Below are 26,735 nucleotides of genomic sequence, written 5' to 3'. Positions count from 1 at the left end.
AATGGGCTTGAGAGGGTGAGACAGATTGCTGCAATGCCAGGCAGGGAGAAAACTAACTTGCATGTGAAGCAGAGAGAGAACTAGGGAGGGGATGAGGAGGATGAAACTATGGGTGTCCGGCAGCTGGGTGGGGGACAGTGGAGGGAAAGGTCCTATTGATTGAAAACAAAATCAATAAAAAGATGTGTGCTAAGTCAGATTGGAGGGGATTGAGAACCACAAGGAGCCATAGCACCTGTCAGGCCTCTGCCTTCCCCGGGTTCCAGCATCTGGCAGAGTGTTCATGGAGGTGTAAAAGGCACGAACTCAGAGACATAGCATCTGCGGGTCTTTGCTCCTGGGACTTGCCCTTTTGCTTCTCTCAGATCAACATCATATGATTCCGAGCAACCGAGGAAGCTCGGCCTTTCCTGGGTGCAGGTTGTCTAATTCCCATCCTCCGTCCCACATCCGCAGGTCACTTCGTCTTCAGCCACAGTAACCCAAGTCAGGAGGATGCAGGTGAACCGGTGGCCCGACTCCAAGAGGAGATGGTGTACCAGTCCAGAGGGGACGAGGACCCGGGAGACATGGACCAAGATGAGGAAGCCCAGTTCCAGATGCTGATGGACAGGCTGGGAGCCCAAAAGGTTTTGGAAGAGTAAGTGGTGACGGTCTCAAGGGATGGAGCCCAGCGCAGGAGAAACCCGTTCACCCACCCCATGAATAGTTCGCGTCTGCTCGCCCGCAGTGCCAGTCCCCATGTTTACAGATGCCAATGAGAACCTCAGCTTCCCCCAGCCTGCCCTTTGGCGGCCCTAGGTGTCAGGTTCTGTTTCTTTGTTACATTTCTTCTTCTTTAATTTTTTTATTTTTTAATTTGGTATCCTGTTCTCCTTCTCGCCTCCTTCTCCGTTTCTCACTTCCTGTGGTTTGTTAACATCACACAGCTGGGGTCCGCCTGGCTCTCCAAGGGCTGCTCCCACATCAGAGGCCAGTGCCCAGCCTCAGGGGTTTATAGCAAGTCTTCCCTAAGACTCTCTGTTGCCGCCAGCTCCTCAGCGTTCCCACCTCCAGCAGAGCTCACTGCGAGTGTCTGGAGTGTCTCCGGCCACCGTGCATCTGGGTGACCCAGTCCAGGCTGTGTGCCTGACAAAGGTCTCTCACCTGGAAGCCTTTGCACACGGTATTCCTGAGCAAACCAAACTGGTTCAGGAAGAACACAGAGAAAATTAACCAGTTCTCACCAGCCCACTACCCCGATCATCAGTGGCTCGGCTGAAAGTTTCAGATAGTTGGAACTTGGAATAAAACAATACCCTGATTTTTATTTTCCAAGAAGTGATTTGGAATAAAGATGTTTGTGGGCTTAAGCCTTGACATGTTTTTTTAATTTTTTATTTATCTATTTTTATTTTTTTGGTGGTACTGGGGGGTAGAACCCAGGGGCTTTCTACCTCTGGGCTATACTCCCAGACCTATTTTGTACTTTATTTGGAAACAGGGTCTCACTAAGTTGCTGAGAGCCTCACTAAGTAGCTGAGGCTGGCTTTGAACCTGCGCAATCCTCCTGTCTCAGCCTCCTGAGCGCAGGGATTACAAGTATGCGCCACCATGCCCAGCAAGCTTTGACATTTAAAGTAAAGTAAAATGATAAGTCCTTGGATACATGGATGGATGGATGGATGGATGGATGGATGGATGGATGGATGGATGATGGATGGATGGATGGATGGATAGGCTAATGAGTGAATGGGTGGATGGAAGAATGAGTTGATGGGTGGATGACAGATAGATGGGTGGATGGATGGGTGGATGGAGAGATGGATAGATGACGGATAGATGATGGATGAAAGATAGGTAGGTAAATGGATGGATGGATGATGGATGGATGGGTGAATGGATGGATGGATGGATAGATGGATGAAAGATAGATGGGTAGGTAAATGGATAGATGGGTGGATGACGGATGGATGGATGGATGGATGGATGGGTAAAAGATGGGTGAGTGGGTAGATAGATAAATGGATGATGGACAGATGGGTGGATGGATAGATGGATGACTGGTGGATGGATGGTCTTAGTGAGGAAGGAGATGTTTGGATGGCATAGAAGCATGAGAGGATGGAAGTGAGAGAGCAAGGAAAGGAGGGAGGGAAGGGAAGGAGACAGATACTAACCAGAGGTGGGTTCATTTCTCCATGGGCCTCTTCTCTGCAGCATGCAGAGAAGAGTTCGATCTCAAGAACACTGCTAACATGGCCCTATCGAATATCATTTCTGAGGAAGTTTCTGCAATATAGTGCCTGTTTACGTAGACGCAAAGAATTTTATTCTTTGCTCTGAGGGTTCCTGCTCATACCTACCCTCAGATGAGACTGCTTTTAGAATTTAATGGGAGATGGGGAGTGCAAATCAGATTTACATCTGACTTATTTCGATCATTGGCTGTAGATTTGGGAGTTCCGAGGGGAGGGCAGGTCCAGGTGTGGCTCCTCTTCTTGCCCTCTCCTGGTGGCCATCATAGCCCAGCGTGTCTCTGCTGCTGTGCTACGTGCTTCTGGGGATGCCCCGGGGCCTGTCCCTCTGCATCTTGTCTCTGACTGCCTCCCAGTCTCTGACTCTCCATTTGTCCCTCCTTCCTCTCACCCGCCTGTTGCTCCAGTGCCACCAGGCTCCCGTGGGGTGCCGTGCATCCTCTTTCCTTCCCTGCAGTGACAACTGCACTCTCCCATCTGTCAGCTGTCGCGTCTTTACCTCTCAGTAGTGAGGACCATCCTTCCTGGGGGTGACTGGCTCCCTCCTGGGCTCCGCAGCGTTTATCTTCTTCGGCTCTGGGTCCTGGCTGCCTCTTCTCTCTGGCATTTCAAGCTGCTCAGAATCACCTTGCTGATCCCATCAGGTACTATGATCTTAGGGCGCTGCACCTCTCTCTGTTCCCTCATCTGTAAACGGGGATAATGGCAGCACCAGCCTCCCAGGGTTACGGTGAGGATAAGACGAGCAGATGTACGTCAAGCATCTTGCATACAGCAAGCACTCAATAAATGTTACCTGCCATCATCGTGTGTGTGTGCAGTGCTGGGAATTGAATCCAAAGGTGCTCTGTCACTGAACTACATCCCAATCCTTCCTATTCTTTTATTCCAAAACAGGGGCTTGCTAAGTTGCAGGGGCTGTCTTAGAATGTGTGATCCTCCTGTCTCAGCCTCCCAAGTTCTGGGATCATAGGCATGTGCCGCTTCGCCCCGCTAGCCACTGTCATGTTCCCGATGAGGGTGACGGTGATGTTTCCCACTCCTGAAGAGCCCCGTTTCTGAATGTCCCTTCTTCTTTCACAGCGAAAGCGATGTCAAGCAACTCTGGCTGCAGCTGAAGAAGGAGGAACCTCACTTACTGTCCAACTTCGAAGATTTACTGACCAGAATCTTCTCCCAACTCCAAGAAGCCCAGGAGGAGAAGAACGAACTGGAGTGGGTCCTAAAAAAGTGGGTACCAGTCTCAACCTCTGTGTCTCGGCACAGAAACGATAAGCTTGAAGAGCACTTTCCATTGCTCACAGAAGCTTTGCGCCCTGTCTTCTTATCACTGTCTGCTGGAGAGATAAGACTTATCACTCTCTGCTGGGGTGATCTAGTACTCCCTGCTCTTATCTGCCAATTGCCGAGCCCCCACTTGCATTTATTAAGCACTTGCTGTATGCTAGGTGCTATTCTAAATACTTTACATGAGTTTGAGTCTCACCACAACCTTTTGAGGCAGGTACTGTCTACATTAACCCACATTTTACAGATGAGGAAACTGGAACACAGAGAGGCTAAGTTACACCCCCACACACACAGCTTCTAAGTGGCAGTGTCAGATGGCCTGGTGGCTGAAATCAAGAGGAAAAGCGCCCTGCCTGCCTCTGGGCAGTGAGTCCCAGTGTTCTGGGCCTCCCTCAACACCAAGTCAAGCCTCATTCTGCAGAGGTGACGTGTCTGGAAGGTGCCCTGATGCTCTTGCGTTTGCCCTTTAGGGCTCCCCTCTCCTCTCACATCTCACCTCTCTCCTGCTGCTGCCTTTGCCTCCATGGACCTCTCCAGGCACCTGACGAATCGGCTACAGGAGTGGACCAGTGCCAGCCCGAGTAGGTTCACACCAGCCCGGAACCAAGCCCACAGTCACTCACGCAGTGAGCTCACTGTGAAACAAGAAAAGGAATGAACATGGGTTGTGAAGGAAGACCAGGAACCCTGAAGGGGAGGCTGGAACCCAGGGCTGGGTCTGGGCAGAGCTTGGAAGCACAGTGAGAAGCGCCCTGCCTCCTCCGCCTCTGCTGTGCACTCTTGTTCCCACATGGGGGCTTGCCAGTATTCTATAGGGATCCTCAATTCCGAGATGCGATGCCACAGACCACCTGCCCCTCTCTACAGATGCTGCCCAGCAAGGCTTGCCCCTGGCTGGCAGTGTTCCAGAGTCTGTGTTGAAGTGGTCTGAAGGATGCGTGCCAGCATCTAATTGGAAAAGAAGAGGCCACCGTGGGCCTTGCTTTATAGACCGCCATCAACACCTTACCCTGAGCCCCAGCTTCTATTCATCTTGTGCTTCTCCCAGGTTGACTCTAAAACATTAATTCACTGAGGATAGACACAAGTCAGAGATCCGTAGAGCTCTGTGTTCCAAGGAAGTGGAGACCAAGTCGCGCTGTGGAACTCAGTGGCTACAGGACTGGGTAGAGCACTCTGGGAGAGGCACCCAACATTCGTCAAAGGGAAGAGGGGATCGTTGAGGGATCCTTGTATGCAACCTTTAGCTGACTGTGTCATGGAAGCAGACAGAGCTGAGTCTGAATCTTGGTTCTGCCGCTTACTAGTTATGCATCTTAGGCCAAGTTACCCTCCCCGAGTCTCAGTTTCCTTATCTGTAAGATCGAGGTGAGAACAGTATCCATCTCAAAGAGCTGTGAGCATTAAATGTGATCATGCGTGAGGCTTTGGGATGGCACTTGCATGCAAGTCATCAGCCGATATCAAAAGAATAATAATTAATTGTCCTATTAAATAAGTATCTCTTCCAGTCTTACAGGATTTGTCTGGCTGAAAAGGAGATTTGGGGCCTAGATAGGATCAGAGGTGAAGTTTAAAGATCCTTTTTTTTTTTTTTTGGTAGTACTGGGAATGGAACCCAGAGGCTTTCTACCTCCAGGCTATACTCCCAAACTTATTTTATATTTTATTTGGAAACAGGGTCTAACTAAGATCCTGAGAGCCTCACTAAGTAGCTGAGGCTGGCTTTGAACCTGTGCTATCCTCCTGTCTCAGCCTCCCAAGCGCTGGGATTACTAAGCATGCACCACCACGCCAGGCTTTAAAGATCCTTTTATCCTTCTAGACAACGTGGTGTCAGCTACCCAAACCGGTAGTACATCGACTAGAAATATTAGCATCTCCCGGAAATGTCTTAGAATACCCAGAATCCCAGGCCTCACCCTAATGGCACTGAATCTGCATTATAACACGATGCACAGGGGCTTTGTGTGTAGATTGGAGACGTGGCGGCCGGGGAGTCAGGAGACGTGGGTGTGACTCGTGGATGACTTGGTGCTTACCTAGCTCTGTGACCTTGCTCCCTTCTCCTGGCCTCTCTGGGCCTCCGGTTTCCTGTCTGCAAAGTGAGGGAATCTGCTTCCTTTCTGACCCCACCTCACCCCCCACCCTGGTCTCCAGGAGCCTCAGCCAAGCCAGGCGGCCCCTTCCAGAAAGGTGGCACTCTGGTCCCCTAGGGAGGGTGATTGCAGTCTGAATGGGCGGACAATTACCCAGCCTCCGCCTCTGCTGGTTTTTCTCTCCTGCAGGGAGACGCAAATGCCACGGACACACTGGAGAGGCTCTTAGCTCTGACATCCCCCCTGGAGTGGCTTCTATAAGTGCCCTAATTTAGTAATTGCTTTAAAAGTTCTTGAGAGGAAAGTCAAGACCACTCTTGGCTGTGTGGATAAGAAAACCTCCGTGGAAGCTCCCGCCCCCCTCCTGCCCATCCTCCATCAGTCAGTATCCTTTCCAGCTACCCTGCCCTGAGGTCGGTTGATCAAGGGCAGCTCCTGGCTGTGGAGTTCTGGCGGGACCCGGGAACTCGCTGAGGCCCCTGACGGCCTCATCTTAGGGGTGTCCTCTGGTGCCAGCAACTCCAGGTAGTACTGAGAAAAGTACTAACATAAAAGGAAGTAAGACCCAGAGTTCTTGCCCAGGAACGGCCACTTAGAGCTGTGAACAGGCTTGACCTCTCTGTGTACCAGTTTTTTTTGGTGCAACACGAGTGAATGCAATTGGTAGTTTCTAGACTCTGAGTGATTGTGGTTCACCAGGAGAAATGCATTTTGCTTTGCAATCCCCTTGAATTATGTATGTGTAACTGAACACAGTCTCACAAAACGGTACTCATCCTGTTACACGTGACACTGAGATTTTTCATTAGTCTTTTGCTAGTGTCTTTTTATCTTATTCTATTTATCTTATTTTTTGTGGCACCAGGGTTAGATAGAACCCAGCAGCATTCTATCTCTCAGATACAACCATAGCCTTCTTAGTTTGTTTTTGTTTTTTTTTTGAGGCAGGTTCTTGCTAAGTTTCTGAGGGTCTCGATAAATTACTGAGGCTAGCCTCAGACTTGTGATTCTCTTTTCTCAGCCTTCCAAGTACTTAGATTGCAGGTATGCATCACCACGTCCAGCTTCTTTTATTCTATTTAAAAAAAAAAAAAAAAGCCGGGCGTGGTGGCACTCATTTGTAATCCCAGCATTCGGGAGGCTGAGACAGTAGGGTCGCGGTTCGAGGACAGCCTCAGCTATTTCGTGAGAATCTTTGCAACTCAGTGAGACCCTGTTTCAAAATTAAGAATAAAAAATAAGGCAGGGGGTGTAGATCGGAGATATAATGCCCCTGGGTTTCATTCCCAGTACTGCAAAAATAAAATAAATAAAAATTAAAAAGTTGGTTACGCCTTACTGATGGACCAGATGAACTATAAGGTACCCGATGATCTATAACTTCAGATCTAAGCTCAGAATGTTACTGGATTGGCTTCCCACTGCTTGAAAACCAATACTCAGGAGACAGCAGTTGGTGGGGGAGGAAACTGGAAATTGCTTTTATTTAAGGGCCAGCATCCTGAGAAGTTGGGGATGCTATTGCCTCAGAGCCCCATCTTATGGAACTAAGGGACATGGAGAACTTTTATAGGGAGGGGAAGGAGGAGGAGCAGGGGACAAGGGGCAGGAAGACAGTGCTGAGCAGGATTTTCACCAGCCAGTGTCTGCCCCTCTCCCCTCCCCCTCCCCCTCCATCTGGCCAGAACATCCCAACCTTGACCTCCTGGGGCTACTTACAAGCATATTACATTCCTGCAAATTAAACATCACAGCGATTTACAAGCTCTGTGTTAGTTGCAGCAGAGAATTAAAGAATAAAGAGGGGCGCTCCACATTCTGGTGTTATCTGTAGGCACCAGATGTTCTGGGTTCTGTAAATCTGAAGGAAGATTATTTAGCAGTTAACGTCTTAATCATTTAGGTGTGGCTTTTCTCTAGAATTTGAAATGCCAGACCAAGGGAGGGCGAGCAGTCCTGCTCAGGACAGCTCCCAAAGGAGCCGCCATTGTTCCAAGAAGTCAAACAAGAAACTGGACATCCCAGTGGGGCATACCACATTTAGATGGGATGTTTTTGCAAATAATTCAGGGTGAGGCCAAGTGATTGATTATGAGACATCTTTTAGAAAGTGAGTTTGGCCGGGCGTGGTGGCGCACACTTGTAATCCCCGCGCTTGGGAGGCGGAGACAGGAGGATCGCGCAGGTTCGAAGCCAGCCGTGCTGGCGTAAGAGACCCTGTTTCAAAAATATAAAATAGGTCTGGGAGTGTAGCCCGGAGGTAGAAGGGCTTCCAGGAACCCCAGTACCACCAAAAAAAAAAAAAAAAGTGAGTTTGGAGGTTTTGACTTGTTTGTTTGAGGGAAGGGCGTGTCTAGGAGAAGGGTTGGGGAAGGATTCAAGATGGAGTGTGGAGAAATCCTGGGAATAGCATGTCCTGGTGAGCTTTAGAATGCCTCCCAGTCTGTGCCCAGGCTCACCTTTCAGTACAGGTGTGAAATCTCAACCCCGTGTGGGACAGGGTTGCAAGTCATGGTTGCTGCGTCCCTCCCTGGGCTGGGGACCGAGGGTACCAAGGCTCTTCCTGTTATCAGTCACTAGCATTTAACCAGCATTTATTCTGTGCTGGGCTCTGAATTAGGCAAAAAGTGTTTCGAGTCCCTATCTTGGAGGAGTTGATGATCAGGCTGACCAGAGTTTATAGCCAGAGAAATTCTGCACGGAGGTGAACAATGAGTTCTCACCAAGTGGAAACTCCAAAACTCCAGGCAGGGTTGTGGTCAGTGATGGCCTCTGTTTCTTCTTTTGCAAACCATGCACCTGTTTCCTCTTCTCGCAGGGCTGGGAGAAAATGGCCTCCAGGGGAGTCTGGCCTTACCCAAACTAGGCAGAGCATACACACACACACACACACACACACACACACACACACACACACACACCTCTCCCTGTTCTCAGCTCCCCAGCTGGGCCCAACCCTCATGGGTACAGTGTTCCTGCAGCCAGTGAAAAGGGCCACCCAGCTTCCTCCTCACAGTAACCTGGGAGGGAGGAGGATGCTGTGCTGGGGTGGACGGGGGCCTGGGAACGCTCTTCACAGCAGGTGTCAGAGACCAGCCTCAGAGGGTGCTGGTGCTGTGGGGCTATGATCTCTCCTAGAAATAAATTTCCTGGGTTGGTGATCTCTCGTCCTCGGTCCTTCCTTCCCATGAGGAAGATTTTAAATGGAAAGCATGAACTGGATGTAGAAGAGGTTTATTTAGGCAAGTGGAGGTACAGTTAAAGAGAAGTCGTGATAAAGGTGCTATGCTCGACTCCGTTTCTGGAAGTGGAAACCAGCAGAGCTCTATTCGGTCTGGAAAACTTACCCTTGTGTGTATGCATCAGGGGAGGCCACTGTCTCTTTTTGTGCCCCGGCTCAGTGTGTCTACACTGCACCATGTTGGAAACTTTCCTTGCTTAATTGAAACCCAGAGCAGGGTGGGGATCGTAAAATGGCAATTTCAACCCGGCAGGGAGTTTCTGTATCTCTTTCCACTAGGGCTGGTCAGATCCTTGGTCTCGTTCCCTCCTCTGCCCCATCCTGTCCCCTGCCTATCTCTAATCTAACAACCTAACACGGGCACTTTGTCAGAAGTAACCAGGGCCCTCCTCCTCATTGTCATAGAGTTTTAAAACTGCCGATTGGAAATATGAGACTAGTCTGGGAGCATCCAATCTTCCACCCCCTTGTCTTTGGGGGCAGAGGTTGAGGAAATCTCAGGTTTGGGTCAGAATCCTGGGTACAATGTTTGACTCCAAAGCACGTCCACTCAGAAGTAGCCACAGCCCAGGAGCAAAGCGGGGAAAGCTCCTATGCAAAAACCTGAGCTACAGCCGGGTGCTTCTTTTCGACTCCCCTCTCAGGTGCCTCAGGCCCCGCTCCTCTCTGAGGAGGTGGGGGTTCCACTGCAACCACGCAAAACATCCCCACTGCAGAAGTTCAGAGAATCGTATACTTGAGCATGAGGAATGCAGGAATGCAGACCGCAGGAAGAGGCCATCAGAATTAGGAACTCCATTCCCAGTCTTCCCGGGTGGGGATGGAGAAAGCTTGACATGTCCAAGGAGCATTGAGCGGTGCTGTCTGGAGCAGCGATCGATTCAGATCTTCCACCAGAATCACCGAGGAGACCAGGGTCCTACCCCACAGGGACCCAATTCACCTGATCTTGGGTGAAAATCCAAGTCTGCATTTTGGAACAATGGGGGTAAGGAGAAACAGCGCTGTGTCTGAGAGTGCTTTGAGCTCTCTGAAGGGAAGCACTTTCTAGACCAAAGGCCAGACGCAGGCTGAGCTGTTCGCCCTGGCTCTGACTCAATCCTCCACAGCTCAGCAGCCTGGGGATGCCACCCTGGCTACGAGTCTCATCATCAACTCCAGCATCCCAAGTGTGGCCTTGACAAGCTTGGTGACACCGCCCTGCCCTCCTTGGAATTGGTGCCGCATCTGCACAGTCTTACCCTGACCCGCTGAATCAGGACCTGGACATCTCTCAGGAGCTTGGGAGTGGGGAGCGGGGTCTCTTAAACTGCAGGCTTACTCAGCCACCGTCCAGTTTCTTTCTGGATGATTTCCCTGGGCTCTGGGAAGGTGGTCAAAGAAATAGGTCCTGCAGCCTGACCCAGCTGTAACCACTGGCAACCCAACCTCTAAGATTTGCTCTTTCATGGGTGAAGCTATGAGGATGTTTGCAGGAAAGGGTGCCATGTCCTGGCCTTGCTTCCAGATAGAACAGCAAATAAAGCATCGTATCTATGTTGGGTGGCCCTTACATTCCAAAGGGCTCTCATAGATCTGTGCAAAACCTTAGCCGTGGGGCTTATGAATGTCAGCCTGCATTGGAATTTAAAAAAATGATTTTAAATTAAGAAGTGGATTCCTAAACCGGGCATGGTGGCACATGCTTATGATCCCAGCAGTTGGGAGGCTGAGACAGTAGGACCGAGGTTTGCGGACAGCCTCAGCTACTTAGTGAGACCCTTTGCAACTCAGTGAGACTCTGTTTCAAAATAAAGAATAAGCCAGTCAAGGTGGCGCACTCTTGTAATCCCTGTGCTTGGGAGGCGGAGACAGGAGGATCGCGCAGGTTCCAAGCCAGCCACGCTGGCTTAAGAGACCCTGTTTCCAAACAAAAATGTAAAAAGTAGGTGTCTGGGAGTGTAGCCGAGAGGTATAAGGGTTTCCAGGAACCCCAGTACTACCAAAAATAAAATAAAATAAAGAATGAAAACTAGGGCAGGGGGTGTGGCTTGGAGGTCGAATGCCTTTGGGTTCCATCCTCAGTACCACACACAAAAAAAAGAAGAAGGAGGAGGAGGAGGAAGAGGAGGAGGAGGAGGAAGAGGAGGAGGAGGAGGAGGAGGAGGAGGAGGAGGAGGAGGAGGAGGAGGAGGAGGAGTGGATTCCTAGGACTTTTCCCCAGAGAGTCTGAATAGGTATGTCTCAGATAAGTCCCAGGATCGGGCATCATAGCACACATCCCAGGTGGTTCTGAACAGGCAGGCCATGTACCACACTTTGAGACATGCTGTTCTTGCCCATTCTACAAGAAGTATCAGGCTGCAAAAGGTACAGCCCAGGGTGCTCTTGCAATCTCTAATTCTAAGCCTGTTCATAGGGTTAGGATAAGAAGTTCTTGGTGAGGTCTCTTGATGAGGTATTGACTTCATCAAATGCATGTGTTTTGTGGAAATTTTATTATCTGAGGCAGAAGCATACTGCTAACACTGTCCAGTGAGCAGACTGAAAGGTGAGGGCTGTTTGTGCCCTGCGTACACCACAGGCACGACTGGTAAACCTGACTAATGAAAAGTGGTCTGCTTATAGGACGGGAGAAAGCTGCAAAGTTGGTTTATACAAGGCAGCAGAATCTAATTAGGAAGAAACCATCCATCCTGAAAATTCAACTGGCGACTTCACAACCTTTGCAGAATTTTCTCCAAACTCACGCTTTCTTTCCATTCATCTGTACTGTATATGTGTATGTGTGTATGTGTGCGTGTGTACATGAGCGTGTGTGCAAGAGACAGACAGACAGACAGACAGACAGACAGACAGACAGACAGACAGAGATAAGCAATTACGGAAACAGTGAGACACTGATTTCAGGAGAGCTTGGAAACCCTACATGGGTTTTTTTGTTTGTTTGCTGTCTGGAGATTGCAGCATCTTGGAGAACGCAGCAGGGGGCAGTGGTGAGGCGAAATCCATACCATGCTCCACCCCAAGCACTGAGGTTGATCCTGTGACCGTTTTCTCCCTGAGAATTCTCCAGCTGAGGCTCTTCATTCCAGGGCTCACATATAGCAGAAAACATAGGATAGAGCATCAGGCCCCTTCTGAGGTCTCGCCCCTCCCAGCCCTGGCAGTGCTTCCAGCAGGCCTCCTCCTGGTCTTCAGTTCATGCACTCTAGACTGACAGATTGCAGATGGAATTCAGAGCACTGACAATCCTAAATGCAGTGGGATGGAGTTTGGGTCTTACGCCTTAGGATGCTTAGCAGGATGTTGTGATGTCAGAGACAGAATCAAGAGGCCTGGGGTCAAGGCCTGGCTTCCCCTCCCGCCCTGGCTCTTGGAGGTTTGGCCAGTTTGTTGTTTTGACTTTCATTTTCTTCACATGCAAAACAAAGGGGCTGTGAATGCAGGCACTCTTTAAGCTCTGGCTGTGATGGGGAGGGGCTACTCTTTTGCATCTTTCTTTTGCCAGTTTTGCAAACCAGGAGACATATTAATCCAGCCACTACTCACCCACCCACAAGGAAACACACAGGACGTGGAAATGATGGGCAGCCAAGGCCACTGGCCACTTCTGAAACACTACCTTGAGCTCCTGAGACGTGTGTAAAAGGTAGAGAAATGCTACCTCTTCTAAGGTCAAGGGAAAGGGAAGAGTTAACTCTTCTTGGAATGATCTCACTCAGCCCACTACCACCTGGCACCGAGCAGGTGAACTGATGGACTTCCTGAGACCTACTGAAATCCTAGCAGACTTTAATGATAAGTGAAGCAAAGGAGACATGGAACCCGAACAGAACAGTGCGGCCCAGGGGGATCGTACAGCGGGAAGGCCTCGGCCTGTGGGACGTTAGCGGAGCCCCGTGGTACGGACTGTTAATAATTCACCCCAGTGTAACACCGTTACTCCTCAGTGTGCAAAACATTTTGTGAAGGTTAATTAATTTTCACAGTCCCCGTGGGAGGCTGGCGGGGTACGTTATTGCGAACTACATCTCACCTTCTAATTCCTTGCAAATGATCCTTAAAGGCTTCTCACAACCTAAGCCTTAGAGTTAGACTAAGGAATCAGGATTCCTCCACCCTGACTTCCTTCCCACATATCCCATTCTTAGCTCCCTAGAGCCCCAGCCCCCCCAACATGCATGAGTATATACATACACAGGCGTGTAAGTACACACACATACACACTCACACATACACTTATGGTCAGCCTATAGAAAGGAAGCTTTTGCCAGACCCAGACATCTTTATCTTCTGAGCGAGACCTGGGATTTTTGCCGATTTCACCAGAAGTCATTCTTTCTGTTCTGTGCCTGTCTTTGTGATATTGTCAGCAATAACTGTTAGTCCTTCCTCTGACCTGCTGAAATCTCCCTTGTCTGGACTCAGCATTCCTTTTCTTCCCTCCTTCCCTCCCTCCCTCTCTCCCTCCCTTCCTTCCTTCTTTTCTTTATTTCTTCCTCTCTTTCTTTCTTTCTTTTTTTTTTAGTGGTACTGGGGTTCCTGGAAGCCCTTTTACCTCCGGGCTAAACTCCCAGACCTATTTTATATTTTATTTGGAAATAGGGTCTCTTAAACCAGCGAGGCTGGCTTCGAACCTGCATGATCCTCCTGTCTCCGCCTCCCAAGTGCGGGGATTACAAGCGTGCGCCACCACCACGCCCGGCTCTTCCTCTCTTTCTATTGGTGCACATTGCCTGTATGGAAGGGTGGTTTCATTGCGCTTTGTTTGTATTGGACTCAGTGTTTCTGAACTTCCCTCTGAGAGCTCCACCATCCTCTCTGCCAGCTGAGCAGGCAGCTCCTGCACTTTCTTCCAGCAAGGCCTCTGAGGTCACAGGATTGCTATCAGCAGGGTCCAGAAAGGTGCCAGAGGTCTACTTGATGGTGTGTGGTTCCTTTCCTCCCTACCGCAGTATCACTGGACTTGGTGTTCTTAGGTGCTGGATGCCTGGCATGCAGAGAACCTAGCTTAAATCTAAATTTTTTTACCCACAGCAATACTGAAAGAAGGGCTTAATCAGCCAAGCATGGTGGCACACACTTGTAATCCCAGTACTTGGGAGGCTGAGACAGGAGAATCCGGGTTCATGGCCAGCCTCAGCTACTTAGTGAGGCTCTCCACATCTTAGTGAGACCCTGTTTCAAAATAAAGGAAAAAAAATTAGGCTGGGGATGTAGCTCGGAAGTAGAATGCCTCTGGGTTCAATCTCCAGCACCCCCCCACACAGAGTGCTTAATTAAGCTTTAATGAAGGTGGTAATGTATCAGTCTCCACATTTAGTCTTCTCGACGGTGCACCTCTGGCTTTATGCACCTTGCATCTTCTGCCTGCTGACGCTTCGCCACTCCTGCATATGTTTTCTTGACATGGTGTGTGCCAACCTGAGACATGTGTCCCTTCTGTTTCTGCTTGCCCCTTGGCTACCATCTAAAGGAGCAAGGGGGAGGGGCAGGCAGAAGGAGTTACAGAAGCCGGGCATGGTGAAGTATGCCTGAAATCCTAGTACTTGGAGGCGGAGACAGGAGGGCCACAGGTTCAAGCTCAGGGTCAGCAACTTAGCAAGACCCTGTTTCAAAATAAAAAGGGCTGGCGGTGGCACTGGGAGGTAGAATGTTCCTGGGCTCAATCCCCAGCACCAAAATAAATAAATAAATAAACAAAAAAACAAAAATAAACACAGGGATTATAGAGCAGTGACTCTCAAAATGGGGCCCAGGGGCCTCTGGAGAATCAGATAAATTATTTAATTAAAATTTATTAAATGATCCGGGCATGGTGGTGCACACTTGTAATCCCAGCATTCGGGAGTCTGAGAAGGGAGTTCGCAGCCAGCCTCAGCTACTTAGTGAGGTCCTCTGCAACTTACTGAGACCCTGTTTCAAAACAAACAATATAAAAAAAAATAGGGCTGGGGATGTAGCTCGGAGGTAGAATGCCCATGGGTTCCATCCTCAGTACCACAAAATAAAGTATTAAATGCCTTCTCTCTACTACCCATTGTGGTAGGCACCTCCACGTACATTAGAGCAGCGATTACCATCTGGTTTATTAGATGTATAAAACTATGCCAGACGTACTGGCAAAGTGTGACCCCAGAAAGCTTTTGCGTGTCAGAACTGGGATTTGAATGCAGGATTTCTAATTCTGGGTCTAATGGACTCTGAAGCAACAATAGCTATGTCAGCAAAGTTGTAATATAAACTACCATGAAATGTGCCAGGGGAGTAGCCAGCCATCAAGTAGAACCTGGCACTCATGACTACTGCTGACTCTGGCTGGCCACGTCTCTGCGCGTTTGTCCTTCTGTCTTGCTGATTACACGGTCTCTTTCCCTCCCCTTTCCCTTTCATCTACCTCTTCTCTGTCTCCCCATTCTCAAGTAGTTCAAAATGACTAGGATTGAATATCAGAGAATAGGATAATTAGGTAGACAATGCCAGAGGTTGAGAGTCGGCGGGAGTGTTTTGAGAACGGCTAATAGAAGGTAGGTGGAATAGGTATGCCCACACATTACTAGCAGCACACAAGTCTGTACTGCAGATTGTTGTCTTTGTTTTGTTCAATATTTTTTTTACCAAAGGCATGAATAAAGGAAAATAAGGGGGAATATGTTATAGTGATAAAACTATCCTATCCATAAAGAAGATATAACATATAAAAACCTTTATGTACCAAACAACATAGCAGCAATGAGTATAGGTGAAACTTTTAGAAAAATGGAAAAATTTGATAAAAGCAAGACTTTAACAAATTTACCTCTGATTTGATGCATTATCCAGGCAAAAGTACATTAAGGATATAAATTATTTGAAATCACCAAATGGCAAAGCTTACAAAATGAAGGTAGAATCGTGTGCCTTACAAGTAGAACACACATTCTTCTCACTGAAGTTGTACAAAAATTGATGTTTCTAGCTACAGAGGAAAAGTAAAAATTAATGTTTCTAGCTACAGGAAAAGTAAGAATTAGTATATTCTCTTTCTATAATACAATGGAGGTAGAAACCGGCCATTCATGGTGGTGCACACCTGTAATCTTATTATTTGGGAGGCTGAAACTGGAAGATCACACGTTTGAAGCCAGCCTCAGCAACTTAGCAAAACCTTGTTAAAAAAAATAAGAAATAATTTATTACAAGTGCGGTGGTGCAAGCTTGTAATCCCAGCATTTGGGAGGCTGAGACAAGAGGATCGCAGTTCGTGGACAGCCTCAGCCCTTTGCAACTTAGTGAGACCCTCTTTCAAAAGAAAAAAGAAAAAATAGGGATGGGGTGTAACTTGGAGGTAGAAAGCCTTTGGGTTCCATCCCCAGTACCGCAAAATAATAATAATAATAATAATAATAATAATAATAATAATAAATAAGTAAAAAGAGCTGGTTGTCTAGCTCAGAGGTAGAATGTCCCTGGGTTCAATCCCCAGTAACGAAACAAACACCTAGATAATTTGTATATTTTTGAAATATTCTTCTACATAATTCTCAGGTAAAATAATCCTGTAAATCAGTATCGTAGATAATTTAGCTTACATTCTGAGTATAAGCTAAATGTAAAATATCAATAAGATGTGGAAGGTCATTGAATGCACTAGATGGCCAATTGGGATCCAGGTATACAGAGGCAAGTGGGAAAGATAGGCGTACACTGATAAATATGAAATCTCACAGAATTACATTTATCTTCTGTGTCCAGAAAGCCAATAGCAGAAGCTCCAAGCGGAGGAGATATGATTTAGTAGCGCCATCTTTGCAACAAAAACAATTACATGGATGTAAGACTTCGAGGTTTTAGTTGAAAATAAGTTTAGCATTCATCAACTCTGATTTGGCTGCCAAGAGAATACAATGTGATCTCGGGCTGCGCAAATAGATAAGGTCTAGAACAAGACAGGCAATCGCCAGCTCGGATGTGCACTCATCAGACTCATGGCTGGGCACTCAGGCTGGGGTTTCATGGCTCTAGGAAGATGATTGGCGCCCACTCAGAGGAGAGCGAAGGGAACAGGGCAGAAACTTACAAAATTAAACATCGGTGTGAGATATGTTTAGAGGAAGTAGTGGAGCTTGGCCTGAACCCAAGGCAGCTCCGCCAAGTCTTAAAAGTTCTTCCTCAATATACCAAGGGCTTTTATGCAAAAGAGGAGTAAAGCCAGAAGTTGGCAATTTTTTTGAGGCGCTGGATATTGAACCCAGAGACATACTGCGTCTGAGCTACACCCCTGCCCCTATTTTATTTTTTAGTTGGAAACAGGTTCTCACAAATTTGATAGGCGGCTCACTGAGTTGCTGAGGTTGGCTTTGAACCTGTGACCTTCCTGTCTCAGCCTCTCAAGTACCGGGATTACAAGAGCACCCCACCACACCCGGCTGAAGTGATAGGTTTCTATAAGCCAGAATAGTCCAAAATAGAAAGAAGTTCAAGGAGAGACAGCAAGTTCGCAAGTTCTCTATTACTGGAGGTGTTCTAACCTAGCGTGGGTTAATACCTGATGCAACTATTATAGGAAGAAGTGTGTGTGTGTGTGTGTGTGTGTGTGTGTGTGTGTGTGAGTATGCTTTACTAGGGATTGAACCTAGAAGCAGACTACCTCCAGGCAATACCCCCAACCCTATTTTTCATTTATTTATTTATTTATTTATTTATTTATTTATTTATTTATTTATTGGTGGTACTGGGGTTCCTGGAAGCCCTTCTACCTCCAGGCTACACTCCCAGACCTATTTTTTTTTTTTAATATTTGGAAACAGGGTCTCTTAAGCCAGCGCGGCTGGCTTCGAACCTGCGCGATCCTCCTGTCTCCACCTCCCAAGCGCGGAGATTACAAGCGTGCGCCACCACGCCCGGCCCTATTTTATTTTTTATTTCAAAATAGGATCTTGCACTGGGTGTGGTGGCGCACGCTTGTAATCCACGCTTGTAATAGGCAGAGATAGGAGGATCGCGCAGGTTCAAAGCCAACCTCAGCAACTCAGTGGCTTAAGAGACCCTGTTTCCAAATTTAGAAAAATATATAAAATAGGTCTGGGAGTGTAGCCCAGAGATAGAAGGTTTTCCAGGAACCCCAATACCACCAAAAAAAAAAAAAAAAATAGGATCTTTCTAGATTGCTTCACTAAATTGGTAAGGCTGGTCTTAAACCTGCAATCCTTTTGTCTCAGCCTCCCAAGTGCTAGGATTACAAGCATATGTCACAATGCCAGCTGCAGCAAGGATTTTACCACTGAGGGGTGGGGAGGTCATTGGATCAGACAGACCCCCCCAACCCTGAACTTCTCCGATTCCCCTGGAATCTAGTGTTCCCTCAGTATGGGCCATGAGCTTCTGGGTTTGGTACCTAAAGTCCTCAAATGAGCGGTTGCAGGTTTTCAGAGTTGACATCTCGAGCAGAGGCCCTGTGGGGGCCATAATAGTCAGAGTGTGTGAAGCCAGTAGAGACAGCTTGAACCCATATGAAACCCAGAATGTTCTAAACTGCTTGAAATTAAGTGCCAAAGGGCCTAATGAAGACACAGGGTGCCATCAGAGTTTGGGTGAGGGGTGAGTGCAGGAAGTAAGGGCTGGGAATCCTGTTAGAGAAGACTTCAAAGCCTGTGTTCATGCACATTAGGTAATACCAGTGATTTTAGACATTGTGGCAGCAGAGATGTATAGAATAAAGAAACATGATTATTTGTCACTTTCCTTTGATGGCTGAACGTGGTGTGCCTGGCTGGAATGATAAAAGCCATATGCCTGGATCTTTTTTTTATTTTGACTGGGGATTGCACCTAGGGGCATTCTACCTCTGAGCTACACCCTCAGCCCTCAGCCCTTCTTACTTTTTGTTTTAATACAGTCTTGCTAGGTTGCTGAGGCTAGCCTTGAACCTGCGATCCTCCTGTCTCAGTCTCCCAAGTACTGGGATTACAGGCGTGTACCACTGTGCACAGCTCTGTGCAGATCAGCTTAGAGATTCTGTGGCCACTGCTGCTCTCAGCTGCTGTGGGGCTCCCCGCAGATCCGGGCTGTGGCTCTGCCACTCTGCTCACACGCACGCAGCCTGCGCCTCTAATAGATGCCTCTGATGGGAGCTTTTATTGACCGAGCTTTGTCTTCATCTGGTTGCCTCTGAGCCTTTCCAAACCCAGCAGCTCTTTCATCCTTGAAACTAAGACCTTCCTCTTCTCAGAGAACACTGCCCCATTGCCCTCCACGGCTTGTGCTAATAATGACAAGAATAAATAATCCCCGACATGCATGCAGCGCTCTGTGGTTCTGAACACTGCGCACGGCCACTTTCCTGTTTGTGCATCCTGAATGTGCTGGGAGGGATGCAGGGCAGATGCCACCCTGGTGTGGCAGAAGGTCAGATGCTTGGCCAAGGTCACAGGGGGAAATAAGCAGGGTCTGGGATCAATCGGGGATCAGGAGGCGGGTCTTCTGCCCCTCCCTTGAGCAGGCTTAGTGATGGAATTGGTGGGAATAGCACTTTAATGCTCCCTGCTTCTGAGATTGGTATCTCCTGACCCAGGCTTGTTGTGACATCATTCAAGCCTGAAGGGTCTTCCGAGGAGTCCTCCAGTCTCCCCAAAGGCTTGGTTCCACGTAGGAGTCTAGCTGGGCCCAGGTGGGTGATGCCCACCTGGCATCCCAGGGCTGCTTTGCAGCACACCTAGCCTTTGTGATGATTAACAGCAGGCACCATTCGGAGGCTTCCCTTGTCTTATAAAGATTTGCAAAGTCACTAATTCCTGACAAGCAAACTAGTCTCTGAGCATGAAGACCACAGAGTATTAATTTCATCAAGTAAAACTTGGAGCAAAATTAATATAGCACATTTAATGATATCATAGAGTTAGTGCCCTGTACGGTTATTAGGCATAAATGGTAAACAGTTTATATGAATGACTGTAATTAGAATCGTGTTTGCAAAGCCAAATCCATTTTAAAGTTGCTCATATCACACTTTGTGAGTTCTCCAACATTTATATAGTTGGAATCACTACCTCAAGTTTTGCATCTTACCATTTGCCACCTCGCATCTGAATTTCTTCAAAATACAGGAAGACAGTTCCAGGGAGTTCTGAACATTCCTTCAAACTGCATCTGTTCCTGACACTTAGGTCAGAAGCCTTCAAGAGCATGGGCCTTTTCTTACTTTTCCCCCAACGTTTTTGTTTTGTTTTTTTGTAATTCTCATGGGTTAGCTGTAAGCAGAAGTAGCAAGCTCAAACATCTATCACTTATAAAGAAAGATGTCTTACTCCGGTCTGCATCTCTGCCAGGACTGATCCTGCAGCCCTGGCTGACCTAAGCCACCTCGTCACCGCCACCATCCACAGCTCCAGAGAGGGTCCTGGGGTCTGAACCAAGGGAGAAGCCATGGTGGGATAGGGATTTCTTGGTGCAGACCCAAGTAGACTCTCCTTTTGCCACCTCTGTAGGAAAATTGCCGCTTATGATGAAGAAATCCAGCATCTCTATGAGGAAATGGAACAACAGATCAAAAGCGAGAGGGAACAGTTTCTCCTCAAAGTGAGTGTCCACTCCCTGGGCTTGCCCAGGTTGACATATCTACTCTGACCTCCCATTATATCTTTCTCCCCTGACTGTAAGATCGCAATGTCCCTACTACTGATTCCTTCTTTCTCTGCTTTACTTTTTCAAGGCATTTTTCACCTTTGAACATGATATATAATGTACTTGTTTATTTTTACTGATTGTTTTCGTCTCTTCCCACTAATATGTAAATTCCACAAAAGCAGGAAAGTAGGATTTTTTTTCAACTTTCTAATGTATTCTCATCTCCTAGACCATGCTTGGAGCATAGTAAGTGTCCAGCAAATATTTGTTGATTCAATGAATGAATGAACAAATGAATGCATGGCTGGGTGGAGGGATGAATAGGTGGATGGATAGATAGGTGAATGGAGGGATCAATGTTTAGATGGATTCATGGATGGATTGGATTTAGATGGATTCATGAATGGATTCATGGATGGTGGATGAATGGATGATGAATTGTTTGATGGAGTGATGGATAGATGAATGGCTGCATGGATGTAGCAACAGGTAGATGAACAGATGGATGAAAAGAAGGAAGGATGGATGGATGATGAATAGATCAATGGATGGATCAATGGGTGAATAGATAGATGAATTTATGGATGGTAGGATGGATGGAAGGATGGATGGATGGATGGATGGATGGATGGATGGGCAGATGGTTTATTTGCCATATTAAACAGCTTGGAAGCTGGGCTTGGTGGTGCACACTTGTAATCCCAGCATTCCGGAGGCTGAGACAGGAGGATTGCGGTTCAAGAACAGCCTCAGCTACATAGCGAAGCCCTCTGCAACTTAGTGAGACCCTGTTTCAAAATAAAGAATAAAAAATAGGGCAGGGAGTATAGCTTGAAGGTCAAATGGATCTGGGGTTCCATCCCCAGACCCACGAAAAAGAAAGAAAGAAAAGAAAAGAAAGAAAGCAAACATCTTGGAGAGTGTGTCAGACATTGGCTGACCCTTAAACAAATATGGTTCCAGACCCAAATGTACTAGACCATGTATTTCACTCTCTGCTCAACAGCTCCCACAAGGGAACAGCCATTAGAAACTAGGATGGCCAGGCGTGATGGTGCACACTTGTAATCTCAGCATTTGAGACAGGAGGACCTGGGTTCACGGCCAGCCTCAACTACTTACTTAGTGAGGCTCTCTGCAACTTAGTGAGACCCTGTTTCAAAATAAAGAATAAAATATAGGGCTGGGAGCCGGGCGTGGTGTCGCATGCTTGTAATCCCCGTGCTTGGGAGGCGGAGACAGGAGGATTGCACAGGTTTGAAGCCAGCCTTGCTAGCTTAAGAGACCCTGTTTCCAAATAAAAATATAAAAAATAGTTGTCTGGGAGTGTATCCTGGAGGTAGAAGGGTTTCTAGGAACATCAGTACCACACACAAAAAAAATAGTGCTGAGGGTGTGTGGCTCGGAGGTAGAATGCCCCTGGGTTCCATCCCTAGTACTGCACACACAAAAAAGAGAGAAACAAGGCTGTCCATCCTTTCCCTTAGACATTAGAAAATGTAATAGCCAAGAAACAAAACCCTCACTGTCCATGCTCAGATACTGTGGGAGAAAATGTAAAGTTCACATCCCTTGTTCCTAGTCCGGTATGTGCTCAGCCCTTACCAAGCCCTGCTGATGTCTTGCAAGGCCAGGACGGGTGAATTTCTCCTTTACCAGGCTAAGCAGAGTCCTTTTTGGAACATGTTCATTAAAAAAGAAAGGAAAAGAAAAGAAGAGCTGAGGGTTGGGGATGCAGCTTAGTGGTAGAGCACTTGCCTAGTATGCAGGAGGTTATGAGTTCAATTCCCAGCAATGGGGAAAAAAGAAAAAAAGAAAGAAAGGAAAGCTACAGAATGCCAGCCTCCACTGCCTCTCAGCACTGAGCCTGGGCTGTTGTCCCAACCTTTTTTCCTTTGGACCAATTTTTAATTTATGCTGTTTCAGATTATCCACACCACTGCTCCACTTATTATCACAGATGTCATTCAAACAGAGTAATCGGAATGCTTTTTAGAAAAACACAGCCGTAGTATCCAGCCAGAGTCCCTGGAGGCTTGTCCGCATACCCAGACCTACCTATTTTCTTTTAGAGCTTTGAAACCTCCTGGCTGTCTCCAGTCTTTGGGGAGGTTGACTGTGCCCACGGGAGACAGAACAAACACCCTTCTATCAGCAGACCTCAAGTAGTTTCTGATAAAGCAGCCTTCCTCTGGCCCCGCAACAAGGGATCCGCCCTCTTCATCCCAAATGACATAATATCCAGAGGGCACGAGTTCTGTGGGGCATTTGCCCCTTCCACCTGGGCAACAATTGCAGGTCAAGACCCAAGAGCAAAAGGTGGGTCTAAGGTGGGGGCTGGAATGGGCAGAGGTCAGAGGAAAAAACTCAAAGGCAAATTAGCATCACATAGGATGATCTGGCTACATGCAGTATCCCTCTACTCTCCCCTTCTGCTTCTTCCTCTTCTCCATACCCAATGCTCAGAAGCCTCAATTCTTAGATTTCTACCTTTTGTACAAATATGGAAACTCTCAGGATATCTTTGGCAGTGCTAGATGCACAGACTTTTTTCCTGGCCATAGAGTGAGGCTAGGGATATTATGATTTATGACATTGTGGAGAAGCCTGAACTCTCTGACCTGGTTTCAATCCTGGGTCTACACTGGCCAATGTGTTTGGCAATGCAGAAAGGTCTGGCTCACTTTCACCAGCCATCCCCATCAGGTCTGGCTCACTTTCACCAGCCATCCCCATCCTACTGCCCCATGCCCTGTCCTGGCACAGATGATAAGTCACTGCAAGGCCCATTGCGGAGTAGAGGCATCAGCAGAGCCACCTGCTGTCCCAAGCATTTTTCATAAGATGCCTGTTTTGTGAGCAGCAGCTAAATTAAATGAGGCAGGCTCCTTGGTACTGATTCTCCAGAAACCAAGGCCGGGAACCAGAGCTGTCTGGTTAAATTCCACCTGTTCCATTGCTCCCGGTTGGAATGAGGACAATCACAGGCTTACCTGTGGCTCCTCTGCCTATTGACCTGCTCTAAAATGGGCCGAGGAACCAGGGCGTATCCACAGATGATAAGCTGCAGAAACATCCTGAGGCTTTGAACACAGGTGGCCAAAGGCCTGTGAGCTGAGAACAGCCACGCCCCACACTTGCCTGCCACCGGCCATCATGGCAAACCTGCAATCCAGGACACCCATTGTCAGCAGCACCCCCTGCTGTCCTAATGACGATCCAGAAAAATGAAGCAAGTTAGCTGGGCCATGCAGGAACTAGAGCCAAGGCTCCTGATGTCCAGCTCAGGGCCCTTCCACCAGACCTGGCTCTGTTGAGAACACCAAGATCCAGACACCCCAAAGCCAGGCCCCTCCATAACCACATCATCAGGACCTCAGAGTCTCCACGTAGGGAAATCTAGTCCAGGACTTGAGCAAAGAGTACAGGGCCAGAGCCATCAAGAGCAGCAGGGCCCGGGGAACCCCAATCCCAGTGGGAACATGGTGAGCACGCAGGCCCTCAGGAGGGAGAAGCAAGGTCCCTGTCTTTGAGAGCTAGGATGGTTAAAGGGATCCAATAATGATGCCCAGAATAAAAGAATCTCCAAGTTAGGAGGGATTCTACAGGTTATCTGTCTCTCCCAATTTACAGAAGAGGATCCAGAGGCCTGAAATTCAAACTCAGGCCCCAGTCCTCCCCATTCAGTACTCCAGCACTGACAGTGGGTCACCTTTGGGTGGTGGTGGCATGGGGGGCCATGGCAGTGCACCGTCCCCCAGCGTGGTCACACTTGGAGGGACTTCGGGCAGTGCCTTGCTGAACTGTGGTGCTATCTCTGTGTTGTGGGTCCTCGCAGATGGGGCAAGAGGTCACTGAAGCCCTGGAGTGTGGTAGGAGATCCTCAAAAAGCAAGGGAAGGGCAGCCCTGCTGACCGGTGTGTTCAAATGGGAACAAGTCTATGACCCAGTCTCATCGTCCTTGAGCCCCACGTGTCCCCTCTTCCCGGCATGGCAGGACACCAAGACTTTCCAGGCCTGCAGTCAAGAGCTGGAAAGGAAGTTGTTGGCTAAGGAGCAGGAGCTGGAGCGACTCAACCAGAAGCAGAAAAGGGTACGTTTAGCTCTCGCTGGCTTGAACGTTTATATTTCAGCTGAAATCATGTGGCTGTGTAGGGGAGCGTTTAAAACCACGGGTGATCCCAAGTAAAGCCTTTAGTACCCCAGTGCCAGATGTTTAACTTGGAAAAGTCTCCAGAATTCCTTCAAGAGGGATCTATAGACCATGTATATTATATGGTCTGTAGATATAAATATATGATTATGCCAAAATTTATATTTATATCAGTCAAATATTTATATTTATCTTATATCTATATTTATCAAATATAAATATATGATTACACCCACAGGCCACTGGAAAGCCAAAAAATTGAATTTGATTCTGGTATTCTGTGTAAGAAAAGAGAGAAGCCAAGTGCGGTAGTACCTGCCTATTGTCCCAGTACATAAGCTGGAGGCAGGAGGAACACAGGGTGGAGGCCCAGGCGAGGTCATTTTAGTGAGGCCCTATTTCTAGCTAAAATTAATAAATAAATTAAAAGACTGCACATGTAGCTCAGTGGTAGAGCACCGCTAGTTCTATCTCAGTATAGGGAGGTAGAGGGACATTGTGTAGTCACTGGTATGGGGGTACGGTTGCAGACAAGTTTCCTCCCTCCCGGGTGGTCCCTGGAAGCCCAACCAGGGAGCATGCTCCTCTCAGCAGCCTGCTCAGTAATGCAAGGGCTTCTGGGGGAGGGAGGCTTGGGTGCCACCGACCTCCTTGTTTTGCCAGTCCAAGGAGGAATCTAGCTCTGGGCAGACACAGACACATTACTTCCCTGGGAAAGAGAGGGCTATTTTTAGCTACACATTAAATAAGCTTGAAGGCACCCGTGCTAAGGCCAGGGACGCTGCTGCTCTGCGGGCTCTGCATTTGGGTTGCTTTCTCTCTGCAGCAAGATGCTGTCAACTCTAGGAACCGCCAGTCACCTTCCCATCCGCCCGCAGCCAGGCCTAGACTCTCTTTCGCCTCTTCACCATTACGCATTAAGTTCTTGGCAATTAGATTTATCCCTCAAATGAATGATTGCCACTCGATTTAATTACTGCATGCTTGCCTGATTACCCAGGAGCCTCCAGAGAGTCGCATGAAATTCCTTGTTGTTCCTCCTTCCTCCCCTCACCGGCCACATTCATTAAACAAAATTTATTATGATGTATTTGCCTTGGTTGGATTCTTCCTCTGGCAAGAGGGTTCCAAGTCCTGCAGAGCGTAATCACCAGCCTAGCAAAGCGGAAGTCAGCAACACGCGGGTTTCTAAGTTGCTTTAGGGGCAAGAGAAAAGGGATTGGGTCTGTTTAACTAGTTTTAGTTATGGCCCCGAGAATTTTCAGGGTTTCTGGCCACCATACAAAGTTTTGTTTTGTTTCTTTTAGATTAAAGGCATTGCACATATTTAGCTGAAAGAAGACAAGGGACTAAAATTGATTGACTCTCAGCATTCATCATTGGGAAAGATAATTTTATGAAAAATGCCCCTTAACTATCCTCCATCCCTCTCAAGAGCCAAGAAAAAGAAATTGGCTTGGAGGATAAAAGGGGCTGTGGCATTTGCTTTGCTGGTGGTACTTTGGGATGGGGCAGCCCCCTGACCTGGTTAGAAGTGCTATAAGGAGACAGGGGAGAGATGAGGTGCGCACTGAAAGTTCCTTCCCGCCCGCAGAAGCATCCCTGTGTGAACGGAGGGACAGAACATTGCAGATGTCGGCTGTGGGCAGTAGCGGTAGGAGCGGGAGGAGGGGGACAGTGATCGCCATCTTCCCAGTAGGGGAAGGATGGAGAAGCCCCGGGTTGGCCAGCCCGCTGACGGTGGGCACTCACCCATTTCCTCTGCTCCCCATTCCTTTCCAGCTGGAGGGCCAGTGCGCAGCGCTGCACAATGACAAACACGAAACCAAGGAGGAGAACGCCAAGCTGAAACTCAGTAACCAGGAGCTGGCACGGGAGCTGGAGCGCACCGCCCACGAGCTCCAGGAGGCGCAACAGCAGCTGGAGAGCCTCCAGCTAGAAGCCTGCGAGCTGCAGCGGGAGAAGGAGATGTGAGTCCAGCCTCCGCGGACACCCTGATGTCCTCCCCGCCGGGCAAGACCTCCAGTCCTAAAGGCCCTGTCTCTTTGTCTGCGAAACGGGCATTGGGCACCTTGCTCCTTGAGACTTCTAACCCTCTTCTAGACTTCTAGACGGCTGAGCCCACTTTA

The 26,735-nt window shown here is 48.1% G+C and overlaps 1 protein-coding gene across 1 annotated transcript in view; it reads left to right on the top strand.

Moving 5' to 3' along the window:
• Positions 1-26,735, top strand: part of CRACR2A (calcium release activated channel regulator 2A) — a gene marked incomplete at both ends in the record, with an annotated part of 76,313 nt that overhangs the window by 7,022 nt on the left and 42,556 nt on the right. Inside the window, 5 exons of the mRNA XM_080704961.1 lie at positions 457-640; positions 3,321-3,467; positions 20,315-20,405; positions 24,451-24,546; positions 26,389-26,576. Coding sequence (XP_080561087.1) covers positions 457-640; positions 3,321-3,467; positions 20,315-20,405; positions 24,451-24,546; positions 26,389-26,576 — 706 coding nt within the window. The remainder of the gene's footprint in view (positions 1-456; positions 641-3,320; positions 3,468-20,314; positions 20,406-24,450; positions 24,547-26,388; positions 26,577-26,735) is intronic.

Source organism: Muscardinus avellanarius (genome assembly GCF_963383645.1).
Source record: "Muscardinus avellanarius genome assembly, chromosome: 11".
Classification (NCBI taxonomy): Eukaryota; Metazoa; Chordata; class Mammalia; order Rodentia; family Gliridae; genus Muscardinus; species Muscardinus avellanarius.
The sequence above is the reverse complement of the archived record's forward strand: the minus strand, read 5'-3'. Positions and strand labels throughout refer to the sequence as shown.